Source organism: Hemitrygon akajei, chromosome 14 (assembly GCF_048418815.1).
Source record: "Hemitrygon akajei chromosome 14, sHemAka1.3, whole genome shotgun sequence".
NCBI classification, from domain to species: Eukaryota; Metazoa; Chordata; class Chondrichthyes; order Myliobatiformes; family Dasyatidae; genus Hemitrygon; species Hemitrygon akajei.
Window position 1 is genome coordinate 42,819,502 of NC_133137.1, and position 21,227 is coordinate 42,840,728.

A 21,227-nucleotide genomic window follows, 5' to 3' on the forward strand; every position below is an offset into this window, starting at 1 on the left:
TAGTTTGTACAAAAAGCAACATTTTGGATAATGGTGTAAACAATTCTGCTGGGCTTCCTGGCTGGTGAGGTTGGTCCCCTCTTTAGTGTCTGGATGAATGAGGAACCCATACAAGCAAGGGCTTGATGAAACCAGCTGTATTATTTGTATACCAGAGCCATTCACATAGGCAGATAATCACGAAGACACAAACCAATGACAGACAGAAGGAAACATTGGTGAATTCTTCAGATAAATGTCACCTTCAAGTGGAATCAAACAGCATACGACCAGATAATTTATTTATAGACTATTTATTTCTTGCATATATTGAAATAGTGACTACACTCAAAGGTACGGCAAAACATGAATCAACAAGCAAACATTAAGACATTTCTCAAGATATTAACGGATGACCCTGGAAGACATCTTTCAGTCTTGACCTTCTGTTGGTGTCCAAGTTTATACAGACTTTTTAAACTTGTTCATAATGTGGGTGTTCAAATTCATGATCAATATCCTTGTTAAATGACCTCAGGTAAGGAGCTTCCACACTGTTAATAACCAAAACATCTTTAATTTTCATAAGCAATTTTTCCTTTCGTAATTACATACTTGATTAGCTCCCGATGACCTCCAAACTGATAAATCAAATGCTCCCACCTTTAAAAAAAGAAAAGCATTTGTTATTGCAAGGTAATGTTGCAGCTCTATAAGATAGTTGTTAGACATACTTGGAATATTCTATTCACTTCTGGTCACCAGGAAGGATGTGGAAGTTTTAAAGTGGGTGCAGTAGAGATTCACTAGGATGCTGTCTGGATTAGAGAGCATATCTTGTGAAGATAGATTGAACCAGTTAGGGCTTTTCTCTTTGGAGCGAAGGAGGATGAGAGATATCTTGATAAAGATGTACAATATGATAAGAAGCATAGATTGAGTGGATAGCCAGAGACTTCTTCAGGTGGAAATGGCCAATTCAAGATGACATAATTTTAAGGTGATTGGAGGAAAGTATAGGAGGGATGTCAGAGGCAACTTTTTTTTTAGTTATTTTTTTTTTATTTTTTTTACACACACAGAGAGCATTGTGTGCGTGGAACGCTGAGCCAGGGTTGGTGGTAGAGGCAGATACATTAGGGGTATTTAAAAAAACTCTTAGATAGGCACATGGATGATAGAAAAGTTGAGGGTATTATAGTAGTGGAGGGCTAAAAGTAGGTTAAAAGGTCAGCACAACATTGTGGGCTGAAGGGCCTGTATTGTGCTGTACTTGTCCTATATTTAAAGATACAGTGTGGAAGAGGCCCTTCCAGCTCAATAAGCCACACTGCCCTGAAGCCCACCCATCTAACCCTAGCCTAATCACAGGACAATTTACAATGACCAATTAACCTATTAACCCATACATTTTAGGACTGTGGGAGGAAACCCACGTGGTTCATGTGGAGAAAGTGCAAACTCCTTACAGACAGTGCAAAATCTCCAGAACGCCCTAAGCTGCATTAGCACTGTGCTAGCCTAATGCTACCTCGTGTTGGCGCGTGGCCTAGTGGATAAGGCATCGGTCTAGTGATCTGAAGGTCACTGATTCGAGCCTCAAAGGCACTTGACAACACATTGCTCTGCGACGACACCAGTGCCAAGCTGCTTGGGTCCTAGTGCCCTTCCCCTGGACAACATCGGTGGTGTGGAGAGGGGCAGGCTTGCAGCTTGGGCAACTGCTGGTCTCCCATTCAACCCTGCCCAGGCCTGCACCCTGGAAAACCTTCCAAGGTGCAAATCCTGGTCTCACAAGACTAACGGATGCCTATAGAATGTGCCTACTATGTTCTATGGTCTACTGCATTTCTATGAAGCACAATATGACTTCATAAGGAAATTGTACTTAGATCTTCAGTTTCAGATGTTGTGATTTTTAAGATCTTATAACAGAGAGAAATTGTTAAACTAAAACTTGATACAATAGTATATAAAATGGTATAGAATTAAAGGAGCTATCATTTAGACAAGAAAAAATAATGTAAGTTCATTAATCTATTGTATCATTGGTAACAGTTAAAGAAGCTAATAAGGTTAAATCCTTGGGCAAGAACAATGTTCAATGTAAGGTATGAACCAGCTACACGTGAGGTTTTGAAATAGCAACTTTTTCAAATACTTATCATGGTTTTTGAGATAAGTTTTAGAAAAGACTTAACACTTCTCAGAATCAGTATCAGATTCAGGTTTAGTATCTGGCATATGTCATGAATGTTTTTGTTTTGAGGCAGCAGTACATTGCAATACATAATTTAAAAACTAGAAATTATGTTAAGTATATATATATTTAAAAATTAAATTAGAGAAGAAAAATAGTGAGGTAGTGTACATGGGTTCGTTGTCCATTCAGAAATCTGATGAAGGGGAATAAACTGTTACTGAAACATTGAGCATGTCCTGGGTGATGGGGGTCCTTAATAATGGATGCCAGGCTTTGCCTTTTGAAGGTGTCCTCAATTAGGCTAGTACCCATGATGGAACTGGCTGAGTTTACAACTTTCTGCAGCTTTTTCCAATCCTGTTCAGTGGCTCCTCAAGGTGCTGATGCAACCAGTTAGACTGCTCTCCACAGTACATCTGTAGATATTTGTCAGGGTCTTCGGTGACATACTAAATCTCCTCCAACTCCTAATGAAATATAGCCACTATCGTGCCTTCTGTGTAACTGCATCAATATGTTGGGTCCACGATAGGTATTCGGAGACGTTGACACCCAGGAACTAGAAACTGCTCACCCTTCCTGCTGCTGAGCACTTGATGAGGACTGGTGTATGTTCCCTCGACTTCCTGTTCCTGAACATCACAATGAACTTCCTGGTCATATGACAATGAGAGCAAGGTTGTTGTTGTAACACCACTCAACCAGCTGATCTATATCACTCTTGTATGCCTCCTTATCGCCATCTGAAATTTTGCCTGCAATAGTTGTGTTGTCAGCAAATTAACAGATGGTGTTTGACCTGTGTCTAGCCACACAGTGGTAGGTGTAGAGACAGTACAGCAGTGGGCTAAGCACACATCAAGGTGCACCAGTGTTGACTGCCAGCGAGGAGAAGATGTCATTTCTGATCCACACAGACTGTGGTCTCCTGGTGAGGAAGTCAAGGATCCAGTTGCAGAAGGAGGTACAGAGGCCCAGGTTTTGGAACTAGTTGATTAGTAGTGAGGGTATGATGGTGTTGAACGCTGAGCTGTAGTCAATAAGCAGCAGCCTCATGTAGCTATTACTATCATCCAGGAGATCCAAGGCCAAATGAAGAGCCAGTGAGATTTCATCCACTGTAGACCTAATGTGGCGAGGGGCAAATTGTAGTGCATCCAGGTGCTTGCTGGGGCAGGAGTTGATTCTGGCCATGACCAAATTCTCAAAGCACTTCATCTCCGTAGATGTGAATGTCACTGGGCAATAGTCGTTGAGATGTCCACCCTACTATTCTTGGCACTGGCATGATGGTTGTCCTTTTGAAGAAGGTGGGAACCTCCAAGTGCAAAAGTGAGAGACTGAAGATGACCTTGAACACTTCCACCCATTGGTTGGCACAGGTTTTCAGAGCCATCAGGCCCTGGCACTTTACAATGGCTCACCCTCTTGAAAGATGTTCCAAAGTTGGCCTCCTAGGCAGAGGTCACCAGATGCTGCAGGGATTTGCACAGGAGTAGTTTTATTCTCCTTTTCAAAGCATGCATAAAAGGTGTTGAGCTCATCTGTAAGAAGTATCACAACCATTCATGATGTTGGGTTTCGCTTTGTAGGAAGTAATGGCCTGTAAACGTTGGCTAAGCTGATGTGCATCCAATTCCATTTATAACCTCAATTGGAATTATTTTTTCACTCTTAAAATAGCCTTCATTAGGTTGTACCTCGACTTCTTGTACAGTTCTTGATTACCAGCCTTGAATACCTTCAGCAGACTGTGAATCTCCTGGTTCATCCATGGCTTTTGGTTTGGGTATGTCCAGTATGTTCTCGAAGGCACACACTCATTCACACAGATCTCAATGAAGTCACTGAGAACTATGGAATATTCATTTGAAGATGAATCCCTGAATATTGTCCAGTCCACTGACTCAGAGCAGTTCTGTAAGCACTCCTCTACCTCCCTTGACCAAACCTTCTTGGTCCTCATCAGTGGTGCTGTGGTCTTTAGTCTCTGCCTGTACACTGGGAGTAGAAGTCCAGCCAGGTGAATGGACTTTCCATAGTGTGGGCATGGGATGGCACAGCAAACATTACTGATGGTGTTTTAGCAGTGGTCAAGTGCGTTGTCTCTGGTTCTACAGGTGGTATGTTGATGGTAGTTGTTTAGAGATTTGTTCAGGCTGGCCTGGTTGAAATCCCTTGCAATGATAGGGGGAACATCAAGGGTGTGCTGTTTTGTGACAGATCAGCTCCTTCAGTGCCTGCCTGACGTTAGTCTGAGGTGGAATGTACACCGCTATCAGGATGATGGTGGAAAGCTCCCTTGGCAGATAAAATAGATGTTTGACCACTTGATGTTCCAGTTTGGGTGAGCAGGACTGAGAGAGCACCGCCACGTCTGTGAGTCACGATGAATTAATCATAAAGTATACTCCATCTCTTCTGCCCTTTAAAAAGAAACTGAGTTGTCCTGTCTTTGCAGAGAATGGTGAAGCCACCCAGCTGCAATGCTGCGTCTGAAAAAGCAAAGTACACAACAGTCCTTGACATCCCTCTGGTACAGTGATCTTGTTCTGAGGTCTTCAGTTTTATTTTCTAGAGATTGTCAGGATAGTCAGGAGTGGGTCTCCAAAGTCTGGGTTTCAATCGTACCTGTAGCCCAGCAAGATCTCTCCACTACTGTTTACTTAAAGGGGACTGCATTCGTGACCTGAGTCTGCAATCCGGGATCCACCGATTTTAAGTTTCGATAGATTTTTTTAAACATCCTAAAACAATGCTGCTGATTGCAGTACCCATGCCTGTGATGTGGATTCCACCCATAGTAGTCCTAAACAGGAATATTTGATGATTCCCATCGGAGCTGCATGCAAAGAGTCGCCACTTATTGGTGCCATCTTGAAACCTCTTGAGAGTTAATGCAGTGTTTAATGCAACAGAGAAAGACCTTCATTTTGGCTCAGCCATTCTTTTAGAGGAGCTGACCCACACTGAATGTGTGTAAAGCACAGGGCTGTAATAATGGAGCTGTCAGAAGCATAATAAATAAGCAGCTCACAAACAAGGGAAAATCTGCAGATGCTGGAAATCCGAGCAACACACACAAAATGCTGGAGGAACTCAGCAGACCAGGCAGCATCTATGGAAAAAAGTACAGTTGACGTCTTGGGCTGAATCCCTTTGGTGAGACTGGAGCAAAAAAAAGCTGAGGAGAGGATTTGAAAGATGGGGGGAGGGGAGAGAGAAACACCAGGCAATAGGTGAAATGGAGAGGGAGGGATGAAGCAAAGAGCTAGGAAGTTGATTAGTGAAAGAGACAGAAGGCCATGAAAGAAAGAAAAAGGGGGTGGGAGAGAGGGGAGCACCAGAGGGAGGTGATGAGCGGGCAAGGAGATACCATGAGAGAGGGAAAAGGGGATGGGAAATGGTGAGGGTGTGGGAGAGGCATTATTAGAAGTTTGAGAAATCAATGTACATGCCATCAGGTCGGAGGCTACACAAATGGAATATAAGGTGTTGTTCCTCCAGACTAAGCAAGGCCTTATCACAACTATGGAGGAGGCCATGGATGGACATATCAGAATGGGAAGTGGAATTAAAATAGGTGGGTACAGGGAGATCCCGCTTGTGGATGGAGCATAGGTGCTTGATGAAGCAGTCTCCCAATCTATGTCGGGTCTCACCGATATGCAGGAGGCCACACTAGGAGCACTGAACACAGTATATGAGCCCAACTGATTCACAGGTGAAGTGTTGCCTCACCTGGATGGACTGTTTGGGGCCCTGAATGATAGCGAGGGAGCAGGTGTAGGGAAAGGTGTAGCAAGGTTAAGTGCCAGGAGGGAGATCAGTGGGGAGGGATGAATGGACAAGGGGATCATGTAGGGAGTGATCTCTGTGGAAAGCAGAAAGTGGGGAGGAGGGAGGTAAAGATGTGTTTGGTGGTGGGATCCAATTGGAGGTGGCAGACGTTTTGAAGAATTATGTGCTGGATGCGGTGGCTGGTAGGGTGGTAGGTGAGGACAAGAGGAACCCTATCCCTTGTAGGATGGTGGGAGGATAGGGTGAGAGTAGACATGCGTGAAATGGAAGAGATGCTGTTGAGGGCAGTGTTCATGGTAGAGGAAGGGAAGACCCTTACTTTGAAAAAGGAGGACATCTCCTTCATTCTAGAATGAAAAACCTCATCCTGACAGCAGATGCAGTGGAGACGGAGGAATTGATAGAAGGGGATTGCATTTTTACAAGTACAAGAGTCTCCAAGGACTCAAGAGCTGGCTGTGGCAGCTACTTAGGAATCTGCTTTCCCACCCATCTTTGTGTTACTTGACATGAGTCCTTAATGCAAATTATAAATGGTTGAGTCCCTTGGCACCGCATAAAATATGACTGAAAATGACCCACTTATCTAGACTGTTTGATTTTGTTAGTTTGCCCATCTTCCATTTAGCCAAAACATTCTCAACCTACCAAACCATCAGATCTCACCACACCGTGAGGTTTTATCTTTTATACTAAGTGTTTACCTGGCACCTTATCAAATACCTGCTGAAAATCTACATACACCACATCTACTGGTCCTTCGTATCTACCCTACTCATTAACTTTCCATGCAAGTCTAACAAATTTGCCCAATGTAATTTCTCTTTCATAAAACCATTCTGACTTTGCTAGATAGTCCGGCCATTTTCCAGATGCCACCATCTTTATAATGTTTTTCCAGCATTTTCCAGGAAGCAGATACTAGTCCACAGGTCTTCACTTTCTTGCTTTCTGTCCTCTCCTTCCTGGTCCAGGGATGTTAAATTTGTGATTTTCCAAAGCCATAGAATATTGAAAGATCATAACCAATATATCCCCTTCTTTGGCCACTTCTTTTAAAATCCAAAGCAAGAAACAGGCCCTTCAACCCAACTAGTTCATGCCAAACTACTGTTCTGCCTAGTCCCATCGACCTGCATTGGACTATAACCTTCCCATCCATGTACTTATCCAAACATCTTTTAAATGTTGGAATTGAACCCATTTCCACCACTTCCACTTGCAGCTCATTCCACACTCTCACTGAAGTTCGTCCTCGTGTTCTTCTTAAATATTTCACTTTTTACCCTTAACCCATGACCTCTAATTCTCACCCAATCTCAGTGGAAAAGCCTGCTTGCATTTGCCCTATTGATACAGCAGCTGGTTAATTTGTCAGAGTTGATGGGGGGAGACCTGGGGCATCTTTAAAGACATATCTATTACACTATGCAACCCAGATTTGTATCATCTGTAGACATTTCAAACCTATTTTCTTTCACAATGAAGAATAAGCCTGCTAGAGCTTTAACTAGTAGAATATATATTTAGCTTAGTAAAGCTACTTTATTGTAATTGTATCACCTTAAGATAATAAAGATAAAAATAAAAGTAACTGTAGGACTTACAGATAATGACAACATAATTGCATGTTGTAAACTCTGCTCTATCCATAACCAATTGGTTTCAATTCCTCTAGCTCCTGTTTAATAAGTGTTAAGCTTTAATTTTATACACATTCATTTTGTATTTAAAATGGGTCTTGGATAGTAATGTCAATTAAATGCCAATAAGCACTAATAAACAATTACATTCAAAGAGACTGCAATCAATATTTCACAATTTTCAAATTTAATAAAAGTATGCTCTTTATATTATCAGTTTCAATGCTGTTACTCATTTTGATATGAGACAATGACAGGTAATTAGAATATTACAGTACAGGACCTTCATCTCACAATGTTCTGCTGACCTTTAACCAACTTTAAGATCAATCTAACACTTACCACCTCCATTTTTCTATCATCTTTCTGCCTTTCTAAGAGTTTCTTAAATGTTCCTAATGCATTTGTCACTACCACCACCCCTGGCAGAGCGTCCCATGCACCTGTTATAGTCTGTGACACCAAAACATTAGACTAATTGAAAGAAAAGGTGGGAGTCTGCAATGTGAGTCTTGCACACATGACACAGTGGTGTGATGACATGGAATTCATGTACTTTTTATATATAACCACAATGAACTATTCAAATAACAGAAAATGCTTAATCAAAAATATATTTATAATACTACTCTAATATTACTGAAATATTAAATACACAACAACACCCACTACTGTGTGTAAAAAATTTACCTCTGATGTTCCCCCTACACTTCCTTCCAATCACTTTAAAATTATGCTCCCTGGTATTAGCCAGTGCTGCCCTGGGAGAAAAGTCTCTTGCTATCTCTCAGTCTACGTTTCTGTATTTTGCCTGACAAATCTGTTAGAATTCTTTGAGGAAGTAACAAGCAGGGTGGACAAAGGAGAGGCAGTGGATGTTACTTACTTGGATTTTCAGAAGGCATTTGATAAGGTACCTCACGTGAGGCTCCTTAACAAGATAAAATCCTATGGTGTTACAGGAGATATACTGGCATGGACAGAGGACTGCCTGACAACCAGGAGACAGTGAATGGGAATAAAAGGAGCCTTTACTGGTTGGCTGCCAGTGACTAGTGGTATTCCTCAGGGGTCAGTATTGCGACTGCTACTTTTCACATTCTTTGTTAATGATTCAGATAATGGAATTGATGGCTTTGTGGCAAAGTTAGCGGATGATACAAAGTTAGGCGGAGGGGTAGGTAGTACTGAGGAAGCAATGCGATTGCAGCAAGATTTAGACAAATTTAAGAATGGTCAAAAAAGTGTCAGATGGAATACAGTGTTGGGAAATGTATGATAATGAATTTTGGTAAAGGGAACAATAGTGCAAACTTTTACCTAAATGAAGAGAAGGTTCAAACATCAGATGTGTAGTGGGACTTAGTAGTCCTCATGCAAGACACCCAGAAGGTTAATTTACAGGTTAAGTCTGTGGTAAAGTTGGCATTTATTTCAAGGGGAATAGAACATAAAACCAAGGAGATCATGCTGAAGCTTTGTAAGACACTAGTCGGGTTACACTTGGAGTACTGTCAACAGTTTTGGGGCACTTATCTCAGAAAGGATGCATTGTCATTGGAGAGAGTCCAGAGGAGGTTCACAAGGCTGATTCTGGGAATGAAGGGATTAACATATGAGGAGCATTATAAGACACTAGTCGGGTTACACTTGGAGTACTGTCAACAGTTTTGGGGCACTTATCTCAGAAAGGATGCATTGTCATTGGAGAGAGTCCAGAGGAGGTTCACAAGGCTGATTCTGGGAATGAAGGGATTAACATATGAGGAGCATTATAAGACACTAGTCGGGTTACACTTGGAGTACTGTCAACAGTTTTGGGGCACTTATCTCAGAAAGGATGCATTGTCATTGGAGAGAGTCCAGAGGAGGTTCACAAGGCTGATTCTGGGAATGAAGGGATTAACATATGAGGAGCATTATAAGAATATATAAGAATGCGAGGGGATCTCACTGAAACCTACCAAATGTTAAAAGGACTAGATAAGGTGGATGTAGAGAGGATGTTTCCTCCGGTGGGTGTATCCAGAACTGAGGGGCAATCTTTTAGAGCAGAAGTAAAGAGGAATTCTTTAGGCAAAAGACCAGTGAATCTGTGGAATGCTCTGCCACAGACAGTGTTGGAAGCCAAGTCTGTGCGTATATTCAAAGCGGAAATTGATAGATTCCTGATTGCTCGGGGCATCAAGGGATATGGTGGGAGGGCAGGTGTATGGGGTTGAGTGGGATCCAGGATCAGCCATGGTGAAATGGCAGAGCAAACAATGGGCTGAATGGCCTAATTCAGCTCCTATGTCTTATGGTCTGCTGTCTCTTATCATCTTGTACACCTTTATCAATTCACCTCTCACCCTCCTTTGCTCAACCCTTCCTCATAAGACTTGCTCTCCAATCCAGGCAACATCATAGTAAATCTCCTCTGCCTGCTCTCTAAAGGTTCTACATCCTTCCTATAACAAGCTGTGCGGAACTGAACAAAGTGCACCGTATAAATACTGAAAACTCACTATACTTCAAGTAAAATCCTTAAAGCTATAGAATGGTGTGGTAGGGAAACTATTGGAGGAGGTTGGTAATAGAACTTCAAACAATACAGCACAGAACAGAATATTTTGAGGTTTAATTGGCTATAACTAGATTCGATTTCCTTTTCACTTGTAACTGCTTCAGTGTAGGTATTTTAAAAATTCTCAGGTAATCCAAAACATTTAATAAATAGATATGTTTCAGACTGTAAATCTATTTCTATTTTAATGCATGACTGTGGAAAATTGTCCCAAAAGATACCCCATGGTTATTTACTGTCAATCCCCAATTGCCTTTGAAAGGGTTGGTGGGGCGGGGGGAGGAACTGAACAACCTTCTTGAGATGCCACAGTCCTTACGGTGAAGGTGCTCTGGTCTGCTCTTGGGTGAGGAGCTCTAGGATTTAGACCTAACATTGAGGAAGGATCAGAAATGTTTATATCCAAGTCAGGACACTGTACAGTTTGAGGAGAGGTGATCCCATGTATTTGCTACCTTTGTCCTTCTTGGTGTTAGAGGTGGCAAGATTGCAAGCTGCATTTGGAGAAGTTTAGTATATTTTGTAGATGGTTCACATAGACTGAGGGAATAAACATTAAGGATAGTGGATAGGTGACTATCAGGTTGGCTGATTTATCCTGGATGAGTCATAGAATCATAGAGCACTACAGCACAGAAACAGGCCCTCTGGCCCATCCAGTCCGCTGAACTGTTATTCTGCCGAGTCTCTTCCACCTGCTCAGGGTGTACAGTTCTGGTCACCGAATTATAGGAAAGATGTCAACAAAATAGAGAGAGTACAGAGGAGATTTACTAGAATGTTACCTGGGTTTCAGCACTTAAGTTACAGAGAAAGGTTGAACAAGTTAGGACTTTATTCTTTGGAGCGTAGAAGGTTGAGGGGGGACTTGATAGAGGTATTTAAAATTATGAGGGGGATAGATAGAATTGATGTGGATAGGCTTTTTCGATTGAGAGTAGGGGAGATTCAAACAAGAGGACATGAGTTGAGAGTTAGGGGGCAAAAGTTTAGGGGTAACACGAGGGGGAACTTCTTTACTCAGAGAGTGGTAGCTGTGTGGAACAAGCTTCCAGTAGAAGTGGTAGAGACAGGTTTGATTTTGTCATTAAAAAAAAAAATTGGATAGGTATATGGACAGGAAAGGAATGGAGGGTTATGAGCTGAGTGTAGGTAGGTGGGACTAGGTGAGAGTAAGCATTCCGCACGGACTAGAAGGGCCGAGATGGCCTGTTTCTGTGCTGTAATTGTTATATGGTTACATCCCTCCATTCCCTCCCATCCACGTAATTATCTAAACTTCTTTTTAATGTTGAAATTTGACTTGTGCCCATCATTTCTGCTGCTCTAAGCTGTGATTGCTGAGTGGTTTTGGAGCAGCTGCCAACCAGACAAATGGGAAGTATTCCAACAAGCTGTGTACATGGCAGAACTACTTTGGAAAACCAGGAGGTGAGTCATGCCCAAGGATAGCAGCATTGAATCTGCTCTTTTGGCTCATCCAGTTCAGTTTTGGTCAGTGGAGACCCCAGAATGTTGAAGATGGTGTTACTGGAGTGCCAAAGATGTCAAGGGTAGGTGGTTTGACTCTAGTGTTGCATGACCTACCTGGGTGCATTAATGATGAGGATGTTCCCCTCTTTGCCCACTTCCAGAGAGCCATGGGATTTGGATTTTCCAAGAGCGTACGCAGCATTGATAGTGGCAGCCACCAGGCTCTCGGCCATCGTCATCTTCATGGTTACACAGGCCATGTGCATAACCATTGGCTGCAGGGAAAAAACAGTCAAACAAGTAGAGTTTGTGGAGACTGGTTATCAATAAAGAACCAAGTGAGATGCAGCCTCACTCATAGAAGATGATATTTGCATAAAACAGTTCTGTGGAAAACAAAATACAGTAGACTAACACAGGAGTTTCTGCTGATGCTAGAAACTCAGAGTAACACACACAAAATGCTGGAGAAACTTGCTGAGGAAGCAACAGAAATGGTTATTTCCAAGTCAGGACACTGTGTAGTTTGGAGGTCAGGGAGTATCTAGGCAGAAGAATAAACAGATAAAGTTCTGGGCTGAGACCTTTCATCAGGACTGGAAAGCTAGAAAGGAAGGGGAAAGAAGACAGAATAAATAGGTACAAGAAGACAGAATAAGATGACTGGGTAGGGAAGGGGAGTGAAGTAAGAATAAGAAGCTGGGGGGGGGGAGAAGGAGCACAAGCTGGCAGGTGATAGATGAAACCAGACGAGGGGGAAGGAAGTGGGTAGGGAAGGGGAATGAAGTAAGAAGCTCGGAAGTGATAGATGGAAGAGCTAAAGGGCTGAAGAAGAGGGTACCTGATTGGAGAGGACAGTAGGCACGGGAGAAAAGGAAGAGAGGCATCAAAAGGAAGTGATGTGGAAATGAGGAGAAAAGGGTAAAAGGGGAGCCAGAGTGGGGAACAGAGAAAGAGAAGGGATGGGGGTAGAAATTACTGGTAGTTAGAGAAATTGATCTTGTTTATGTCATCAGGTTGAAGGCTACACTGATGCAATATGAGGTGTTGCTCATTCAACCCGAGAGAAGTCTCATCTTCACAGTAGAGGAGGCCATGGACCAACATATCCGAATGAGAATGGGAAGTCAAATTGAAACGTGTTAACACCGGGAAACCTGTCTTTTCTAACACGGAGTGAAGGTGCTCAATGAAGCAGTTCCCAAATCTATGTCAGGTCTCACCAGTGTAGAAGAGGCTGCAACTGGAAAAGTACAGTAGACAACAGCACCAGACTTGCAGGTGAAGTGTTGCCTTACCTGCAATGACTGCTTATGGTCCTGAATGGGGTGAAGGAGAGGTGTAGGGGCAGGTGTAGCACTTATCCCACTTGCCAGGAGGGAGATCAGTGGGGAGGGATGAATGGACAAGGGTGTCACAGAGAGAGTGACCCCTACAGAAAGCAGAGAATGTGTGGAGGGAAAGAAATGTTTAGTGGTAGGATCCTGTTGTAGATGGCATCTTCAGATAACACTTTAAACCCAATGTCCTTTAAAATTGATGTGTAAGATTCCATTGCATCTTGGCCTTTATATTCCCCTCTATCCATGACACTAAAACAGTATATCACACACAGATCTGGAAGTTGTATTTGGGTTAATTTTTTTGGTAGAGCTAGCTACTTGTTTTGGTAGCTGTCTAGTTTTGGGTTGTGTGGGTGGGGTGGTTTTCCAGTTCCAACATCACTCACTGTATTTATTGTTTCTCTTTATTGCTCAGGACATGTCTATGTTTTGATTTTACGAATCTATGTTTACATCTCTGCTCCCAGACTGCTATTGTACTGCTTGACTTTTTATATGCCTGCTGCCTTTTATGCATTAGTAATTGATAATGGCTAGTGCACTTAAATTCGTGAGCTGGAATGTAAAGGGATTGAATCACCCTGTTAAAAGGAGGAAGGTATTCTCACATATCAAACAACTCAAAGCTGACATTGCTTTCCTTCAAGAAACTCATATTCGTTGTTTTGATAACTCCCGGCTTCTGTCAAAGTGGGCGGGTCAGCATTTTCATTCATCCTTTGCCGCTAAAGCTAGGGGAGTCTCCATTCTTATTAACTCAAATATTCCTTTTGAACTCCATAATAAAATATCTGATACAAATGGCCGTTTTATTATTGTTTCTGGTAAACTATATAACACTAAAGTTGCACTAGCAAACCTGTATGCCCCCAACCTTGATGATGTTAACTTTTTTGAACGGTTTTTTTCCTCACTACCAGACTTAAACTCATACTCTCTTATACTGGGTGGTGACTTCAACTGTTGGTTGGATCCTAAACTGGATCGATCGTCCTCTGTTACCAGATCACCTACTAAATCTGCCTTAGCTATCCAATCGTTTCTCTCTAATTTTGGTATCTCTGCTATATGGTGTTTCCTCCATCCTACGGAGAGAGATTATTCTTTTTTCTCATATGTTCACCATACCTTCACTAGAATTGACTATTTCTTACTCGATAACCAACTTATCCCATTTGCCCACTCTTGTGACTATCAGAGTATACTGATTTCTGACCATGCCCCAATTACCCTCTCTCTGAACTTTCCTGGTCTCCCTCAGAGGAATAAACACTGGCGGTTTGATTCAACTTTATTATCAGATGATGATTTTGTAAAATTTATTAAGGATCAGGTAACCTTTTATTTTAACACTAATACATCACCTGAAGTGCCATCCCAGATTGTCTGGGATGCCATGAAAGCATATCTGAGGGGTCAAATAATCTCTTACACAGCAAATCTCAACAGAAGATCCCGTGCAGATCTATCAGACCTCATTAACCAGATTAAAGATTTGGATCAAATATATGCCCAAACTAAGAACCCTGAATTATACAAGAAGCGCGTTGAACTCCAAACTAAATTTAACCTTCTGTCCACTCAACCTGTCGAACGCCAACTTCTCGAAAGCAAGAGTTGCTTTTACATTCATGGGGATAAGTCTGGTAAATTCCTAGCCAATCAGCTGAGGCGTTCCAAAGCCAAACAACATATTACAAAGATCCGGAAGGAGAACGGAGACTTTACATTGGATCATTTAGAAATTAATGACGCATTTAAAAATTTTTATTCTCGGCTTTATTCCTCTGAATCTCTGAATGACAATATCTCTGTTGATCAATTTTTACAGAATCTGAATATCCCCTCACTCTCATCTGATTTCAAAGCCAAACTCAATGCGCCTATATCATCAGAAGAAATATCTTTTGCAATTTCTGCACTGTCCTCAGGGAAATCTCCTGGACCTGATGGGTTCCCTGTAGAATTTTATAAATCATTCTCTTCACTTCTTTCTCCTCAGTTACTTTCAGTATTACCTGACTCGTTTAATTACAGTAAATTGCCACCCTCTTTCAATGAGGCATCTATTATTCTTCTTTTAAAAAAGGGCAAAGACCCAACAGAGTGTTCCTCGTACAGGCCGATCTCTCTGCTCAATGTTGATGTAAAGATCTTAGCTAAAGTGTTGGCTCATAGATTAGAAACCGTTATTCCCTCCATTATCTCTGATGACCAAACAGGCTTTATTAAAAACCGTCTCCCTTTTTTTAACATTCGGCGTCTATTTAATATCTTATACTCAGCTCCAACTGGGACTCCTGAATGTGTTATTTCCCCCGATGCGGAGAAAGCACTTGATCGTATAGAGTGGAACTACCTTTTTGCAGTCTTAGAAAAATTTGACCTCGGCCAAAGTTTCATCTCTTGGATCCAATTGCTGTACCTGTGTCCTACTGCTTCTGTTCTAACTAACTTTCAGAAATCCCAAGTATTCAATCTCAAACGTGGCACCCGTCAGGGATGCCCCTTAAGTCCCTTTCTCTTTGATTTGGCTATAGAACCTCTGGCGATAGCATTTCGAAAATGTCCTGAATTGACCGGGATTTGGAGAGGGGATGTTGAGCATAAAGTCTCTCTCTATGCTGATGACTTACTACTCTTTCTCTCATATCCGTCTACATCCTTACCTCTAATGTTTTCACTTCTTGACCAGTTTAGCCAGATCTCTGGCTATAAACTCAACTTACATAAGAGTGAACTTTTCCCAATTAATAAAGAAGCACAAGAACTAATATTTCGTGATCTCCCTTTTAAAGTAGTCCATAATCAATTTACTTATCTTGGAATTACAGTCACAAGGAAGTTTAAAGATCTCTTTCGTGAAAACTTTGTCAATCTTTCATATGCTACAAAACAGAGTCTGGTACAATGGTCACCTCTATCTATGTCTTTGGTAGGTCGTATTAATGTTGTTAAAATGTATGTTCTCCCCAAATTTTTATACTTATTTCAATCTATCCCAATTTTTATTCCTAAATCTTTTTTTGATTCCTTGGACTCTATTATTTTGTCATATCTGTGGCAGAATAAGCACTCTAGAATTAATAAAATCCACCTCCAAAAATCTAAAAAAGAGGGTGGCATGGCTTTACCTAACTTTCGCTTATATTATTGGGCAGCTAATATACGTTGTGCTACCTCCTGGTCTTTCTTCCACGGCCAACCCGAGTGCCCTAACTGGGTGGCAATGGAGTTGAGCTCCACTAAATAATTATCCATCTCTGCACTTCTTGGCTCTGCACTCCCTAGTAGTCTGCCCAGATCAATAGTTAATCCTCTTGTTAGACACACTTTGCGTATATGGGCTCAGTTCAGGAAATGCTATGGTTTCCAGGGGTTTTCCGTTTCTAGCCCTGTCGCACATAATCACCTTTTTTTACCTACCACGTTCGATTCAGCATTCCATGTTTGGTATAGGAAGGGCATTAGACATTTTGAAGATCTCTTCATTGATAATCGCTTCGCTTCTTTTCAGCAGCTCTCTGTTAAATTCAACCTGCCTAACACTAATTTTTTCAGATTTGGATCAATTTAACTGAGAATTTTTATTTGTGAACCACATGCTCCTTTTTCCACAACAGACCCCCAAAAACAGGGAAAATTGCAAAGCATGAAAAACTGGAATGTCAGCAGTTCAGAAGTATTCATGCCTTTTTGCTCAGTATTTAGTTGAACCACCTCTTGCAGCATTACAGCCAGTAATTTTTTTGGATGTCTCTATTAGCTTTGCACCAATGATGGAGCAGGATTTTCCCATCCCTCCTTGCAAAATTCCTCAAGCTGTGCCAAGTTAGTTGGGGAGCAATGGTGGACAGCAGTCTTGAGGTCTTGCTAGAGATGTTCCATCTGGTTAAGGTCAGGACTCTGACTTGGGCACTCAAGGACATCAACTTTCTTCATTTGAAGCCACTCCATGGTTGCTCTGGCAGTGTGCTTTGGGCCATTGTCCTGCTGAAAGACAAACTTCCTCCCCGGTTTAAGGTTTCTGGCAAAAGCTGGCAGGTAATTAGCAGCAAACATCTTCCCATTTTCAGTCCCTGCAGCTGAAAATCATCACCTCAGCACGATGGCACCTCGACCATACTTTACAGTAGAGATGATATTACCTGGCTGATGTACAGTATTACATTTACACCACACATACTGCTTAGTGTTGAGGCCAAAGAGTTCCACTTTATTCTCATCTGACCACAAGATCTTCTTCCACATCTTTACAGTATCTTCTAAGTGAAGCTTTGCAAAGACTTTACAGGCAAGGATATACCTTTTTTTTGGACCAGGGCTTCTGCCTTGCTATTCTGAAATAAATACCCTTTTTGTGCAAGGCCTTCGATATCGTGGAGCCATGAACTTCATCTCCAATTGCTGTCACTGACTTCAGAGTGACTGTTGCCACCATGGTAGCCTCTCTTACAAGTGGCATTCTTCCCTGGCGATTGAGTTTAAAGGGGCAGCCTGATCTAGGCAGCGTGGCTGTGGTTTCATATTTTTTCCACATTTTCATGGTGAACTGCACTGAGCTTCGAGGTATGTTCAGTGACTTTGAGATGGTCTTGTACTCTTCCCCAGACTTGTGCTTCTCTAATATCATTAGCTTGACTTACCTTGAATGCTCTTTTGTCTTCATTTTGGTTTAATTTGTTGAAAATCTACCATACTGTTGGACCTTACAGAAAGACTTTATAGGCTATTAATCTTATGAATTCATTGAAAACAGGTGATCCTCCAATTTTCTACATTAGTAAATTGAGTGAGTTGGTAAGATAATACAGTATATTGTACCTGAGGGAATTTAGCGCAGTAATTACAAAGGGGATAAATACTTCTTCGGCCTCACAATTTTGGTTTTTAATTTTTGGGAAATTGTTGACAGGCTTTGGAATTTTTCTTTTGATTTGACATGATGCACAATGTTTTGTAGGTTAGCTCAAAAATCCTACTTCAATACATTTTAAATATAGAAAATGAGACAGTAAAATGTGAAAATATGGGCTGAGTACTATTTCAAGGCACTGTATTATTGGGATGTATGGGGTGTCCAGGGAGTGGTAGTAGTTCTGGTGAAGGGGCTTTTCATTTCCGCTCTGGGGCATCATTCACCTTTAGTCCCCATTGGACACTCAGTTCACACCTTTGGCTCCAAGTAGCTGCTTGCATGCAACCCTGGTATACCACGTCGACAGGTGGCTTAAACCAGGTGAGGACTTCCAATAGACCTCATACCCTGGTGAGATAGGGACATGCCTGTTCTAGCATGCGAGGTCAGCTCCAGAGGACTGCATGGATGATATCCGCAGTGAGACCCAAAGGCCAGGAAGGCTTCTCTGCAACATTATGCGGCGAGTGAAGGACAAGACATGCACTAAAGAAGTCATGGACATTCACTGCAAGTAAGGAAGACCCCAGCTGTGACAAGTACTTGTATCACTGGACTTCCGAGGTCAGGAGAGTGGAACTGCCGCAGTACAACGGTTTTTCCACTTTAAAAAATCTCCCGCACAATTTCTCATGTATTTAAAGAAGTGCACATCTGTCATCGTCAGATATGACAATCTATCAATTTATGGTAAGAGACTTTAAAGTATCTTCACATTGTTGAGATGAAGGGTTCCATCACATTCTGTTACAACTTTTTCTGTTTCTCTTTCCATAAATTCTGACTGACCGATTGAATTTTTCCAGCATTTTCTGTTTGTATTCCTTAAGGGTGCTATTGAAATACAAGCTCTTTGATTTTCTGCCCCAAAAGGTCCTCATAAAAAACATGACCTATCTGTTCACCAATCATGTAAAGTGTAACTAATCAAAGTTTAGTTTGATTAAACTTTAATTGGTTCTAAGTATAAAACGATCAAAGTATAGTATCACTTACCATAGAAAAGCAGTATGCATTGGGGTTAAAGTCACTGCCCAGAGCAACAATCACTCCAGCATCCAGCATGTCCCGAGCACGTGGGGTTTTAAGCCTGAAAATGTTTTGAAAACTTCGTCAGAATAGCATTGTTTATAGCCTGAAATCATTTATCAACAATGGTTCCTGTGACTTTAGTTTAGATTTACTCCATGCTTTTGCCTCACATTGACATCCCTACATTGAACAGCCGGAAGCTGGCTTGTAGGATTACCTCCCTAAACCTCTGCTCTCGCTGTATCTCCTTTAAGATTCTGTATCTTCACTTCTAAAACTACTTCCAGTTCTTCAGCTTTGTGTCCATTTGGGTCTGACTACCCTCCTCTGTCCATGGTGCAATATGAATACAACCTGTTGATGTGAAGGAACGTGAAGCTGCTCAGGTTAGTTTTCTTCTTATTATAGTGGACCATAGCAAACTTTATACAACTAGTGAAGCAGTCCAGTTCATTGTTCACAAACAGTAACTATTTCTACCAGCCAATTTTTCTGCACCCCAACCTTCATAACTTCTCTAAGAATTCCTGATCATTTATCTACTGTCTACACCTGTGGCTTTTTAAACAATCCTTACCCTCTTACCCCATACCTTGCTTGCTGGATTTGTGCTTAATGGCAGTGAATAGACAATTTTCATTCGTCTCTGTGCTATTTTCACTTTAAGTTGTTAGGATTGGACCATTACTGGCTGTTATGACTGTGTCAGTGGTTGGCTTTCTTTGTGCTTTACAGTTGAGGTCTCGTCACTGGACACGAATCAACACATCTTACAGCTGAGCACATGAATCAGTACCTTTTACACTTTACAGCCCAGGACCTTTTACACTTTACAGCCCAGGACCTTTTACACTTTACTGGACAGGAACCAACCACATCAGTTAGTTCCCAGATTTGAAGAATGTTCATCAGTCAATGAACATTTTCTAGAAATTTTTCATTAACATCAACTCACAGATTGCTATTTTAATTAGACTCATGAGTTTTAGTTACTTATCTGTCATGGCTAACAAGTTAGTCTTGTACATTGGACCCACTCTGGGCTGCCAACTTGCAGAACCTTGGCAACAAGGTGGGCAGCACAAGGAGGTGAAACAAGATCTTGTTCCTCTAGCCCCTTTATCGCTGATTGGAAACATTAATGCCTTTATATGATAAAACATATATATCTGTGTTGGAAATATCTGTACAGACTTTTTCTACATTATTTGAAAGGAAAGGTATCACCAATTATATACGTCCTGGACAAAGCTGCATATTTTGCCATTAAAGGGAAAATTGCTTCCTGACTATTATAGAGTACCAGCGTTATGCTAGGGATTTTAGTCAGCCATTTTCAAAGAGTCATACAGCACAGTCCCCTGTTCTTCAATACTCTGTAAGACCTTCTGAATGGTGTGTCCTACCTTTATTAGTTCTCCCACTTATCGGGATTAAGTTCCAGGTACATCACTCTTGCCATCTTACTAACTGATCAATACCATTCTGTAGCTTGGAACTATCTTCTTTGCTATCAACACCACCACCAATTTTCATGAGATCTATAAACTTACTAATCACATTCATACTCAAATTACTAAATACATATAACAGCCAGTAAGCATCCCAGGAGCAATCCCAAACTTAATTTAACAGGGTTAGGGTCACAATCTCCAAAATTCTCATGCGCTCACAACCACTTACCCTGCTACACTCCCTAGGATTACATCCAGTACCGCCCCTTCTCTACTGTCTACGACAGTCTAAACTCCTGTATTTGATGTCTAGCAAGGTTAGGTTGAGCAAGCTAGATCTTCTCTCTCTGGAGTGAAAGAGGACAAGAGGTGGGTGACTTGATGGGTATACAGGACAACAGGTATAGATCAAATGTATGGCCAGAGACTTTTTCCCCAGCTTGGAAATGGTTAATACAAAGGGTTATTTCAGTGGGCTACAATCATTGTGAGGAGTCACTTGATTGGCTGAGACGGTGCAAGGTTTAAAAAGAGCTCGGGGCATTTTGGGACTTTTTGGCAGGCAGCAATCATATTGATCTCTTTGGCACTCATCAAAGATCAACAAAAAGAAGTAGCCATTGGCGTGAGTGCTAGAGTGGTTAGGTTTTGGCTCAGTAACCATGGGTGAGAACAGGCGGAGCCTCTACGTAACTTTCTTGTAAGATTTTTCTTTCTCTTTCTTTGTCTATTAGTGCCTCCCTAGTGTATTGAAAATGGGATCAGGGTTAGTGCTAGATGTGGGAACTCTGCAAGACCTCTAATCTCCCTGATAA

The 21,227-nt window shown here is 41.6% G+C and overlaps 1 protein-coding gene across 3 annotated transcripts in view; it reads right to left on the reverse strand.

Annotated features, from left to right (window-relative positions):
- Positions 1-277: 277 nt before the first annotated feature.
- amdhd1 (amidohydrolase domain containing 1) overlaps positions 278-21,227 on the reverse strand; it is a 36,740-nt gene continuing 15,790 nt past the window's right edge. For all 3 annotated transcript variants that reach the window (XM_073065922.1, XM_073065920.1, XM_073065921.1), the window contains exons 7-9: positions 18,923-19,016; positions 11,780-11,940; positions 278-642 (exon numbers count right to left, since the gene is read on the reverse strand). In XM_073065922.1, the coding sequence (XP_072922023.1) occupies positions 555-642; positions 11,780-11,940; positions 18,923-19,016 (343 nt within the window). In that variant the 3' untranslated portion in view covers positions 278-554. The remainder of the gene's footprint in view (positions 643-11,779; positions 11,941-18,922; positions 19,017-21,227) is intronic.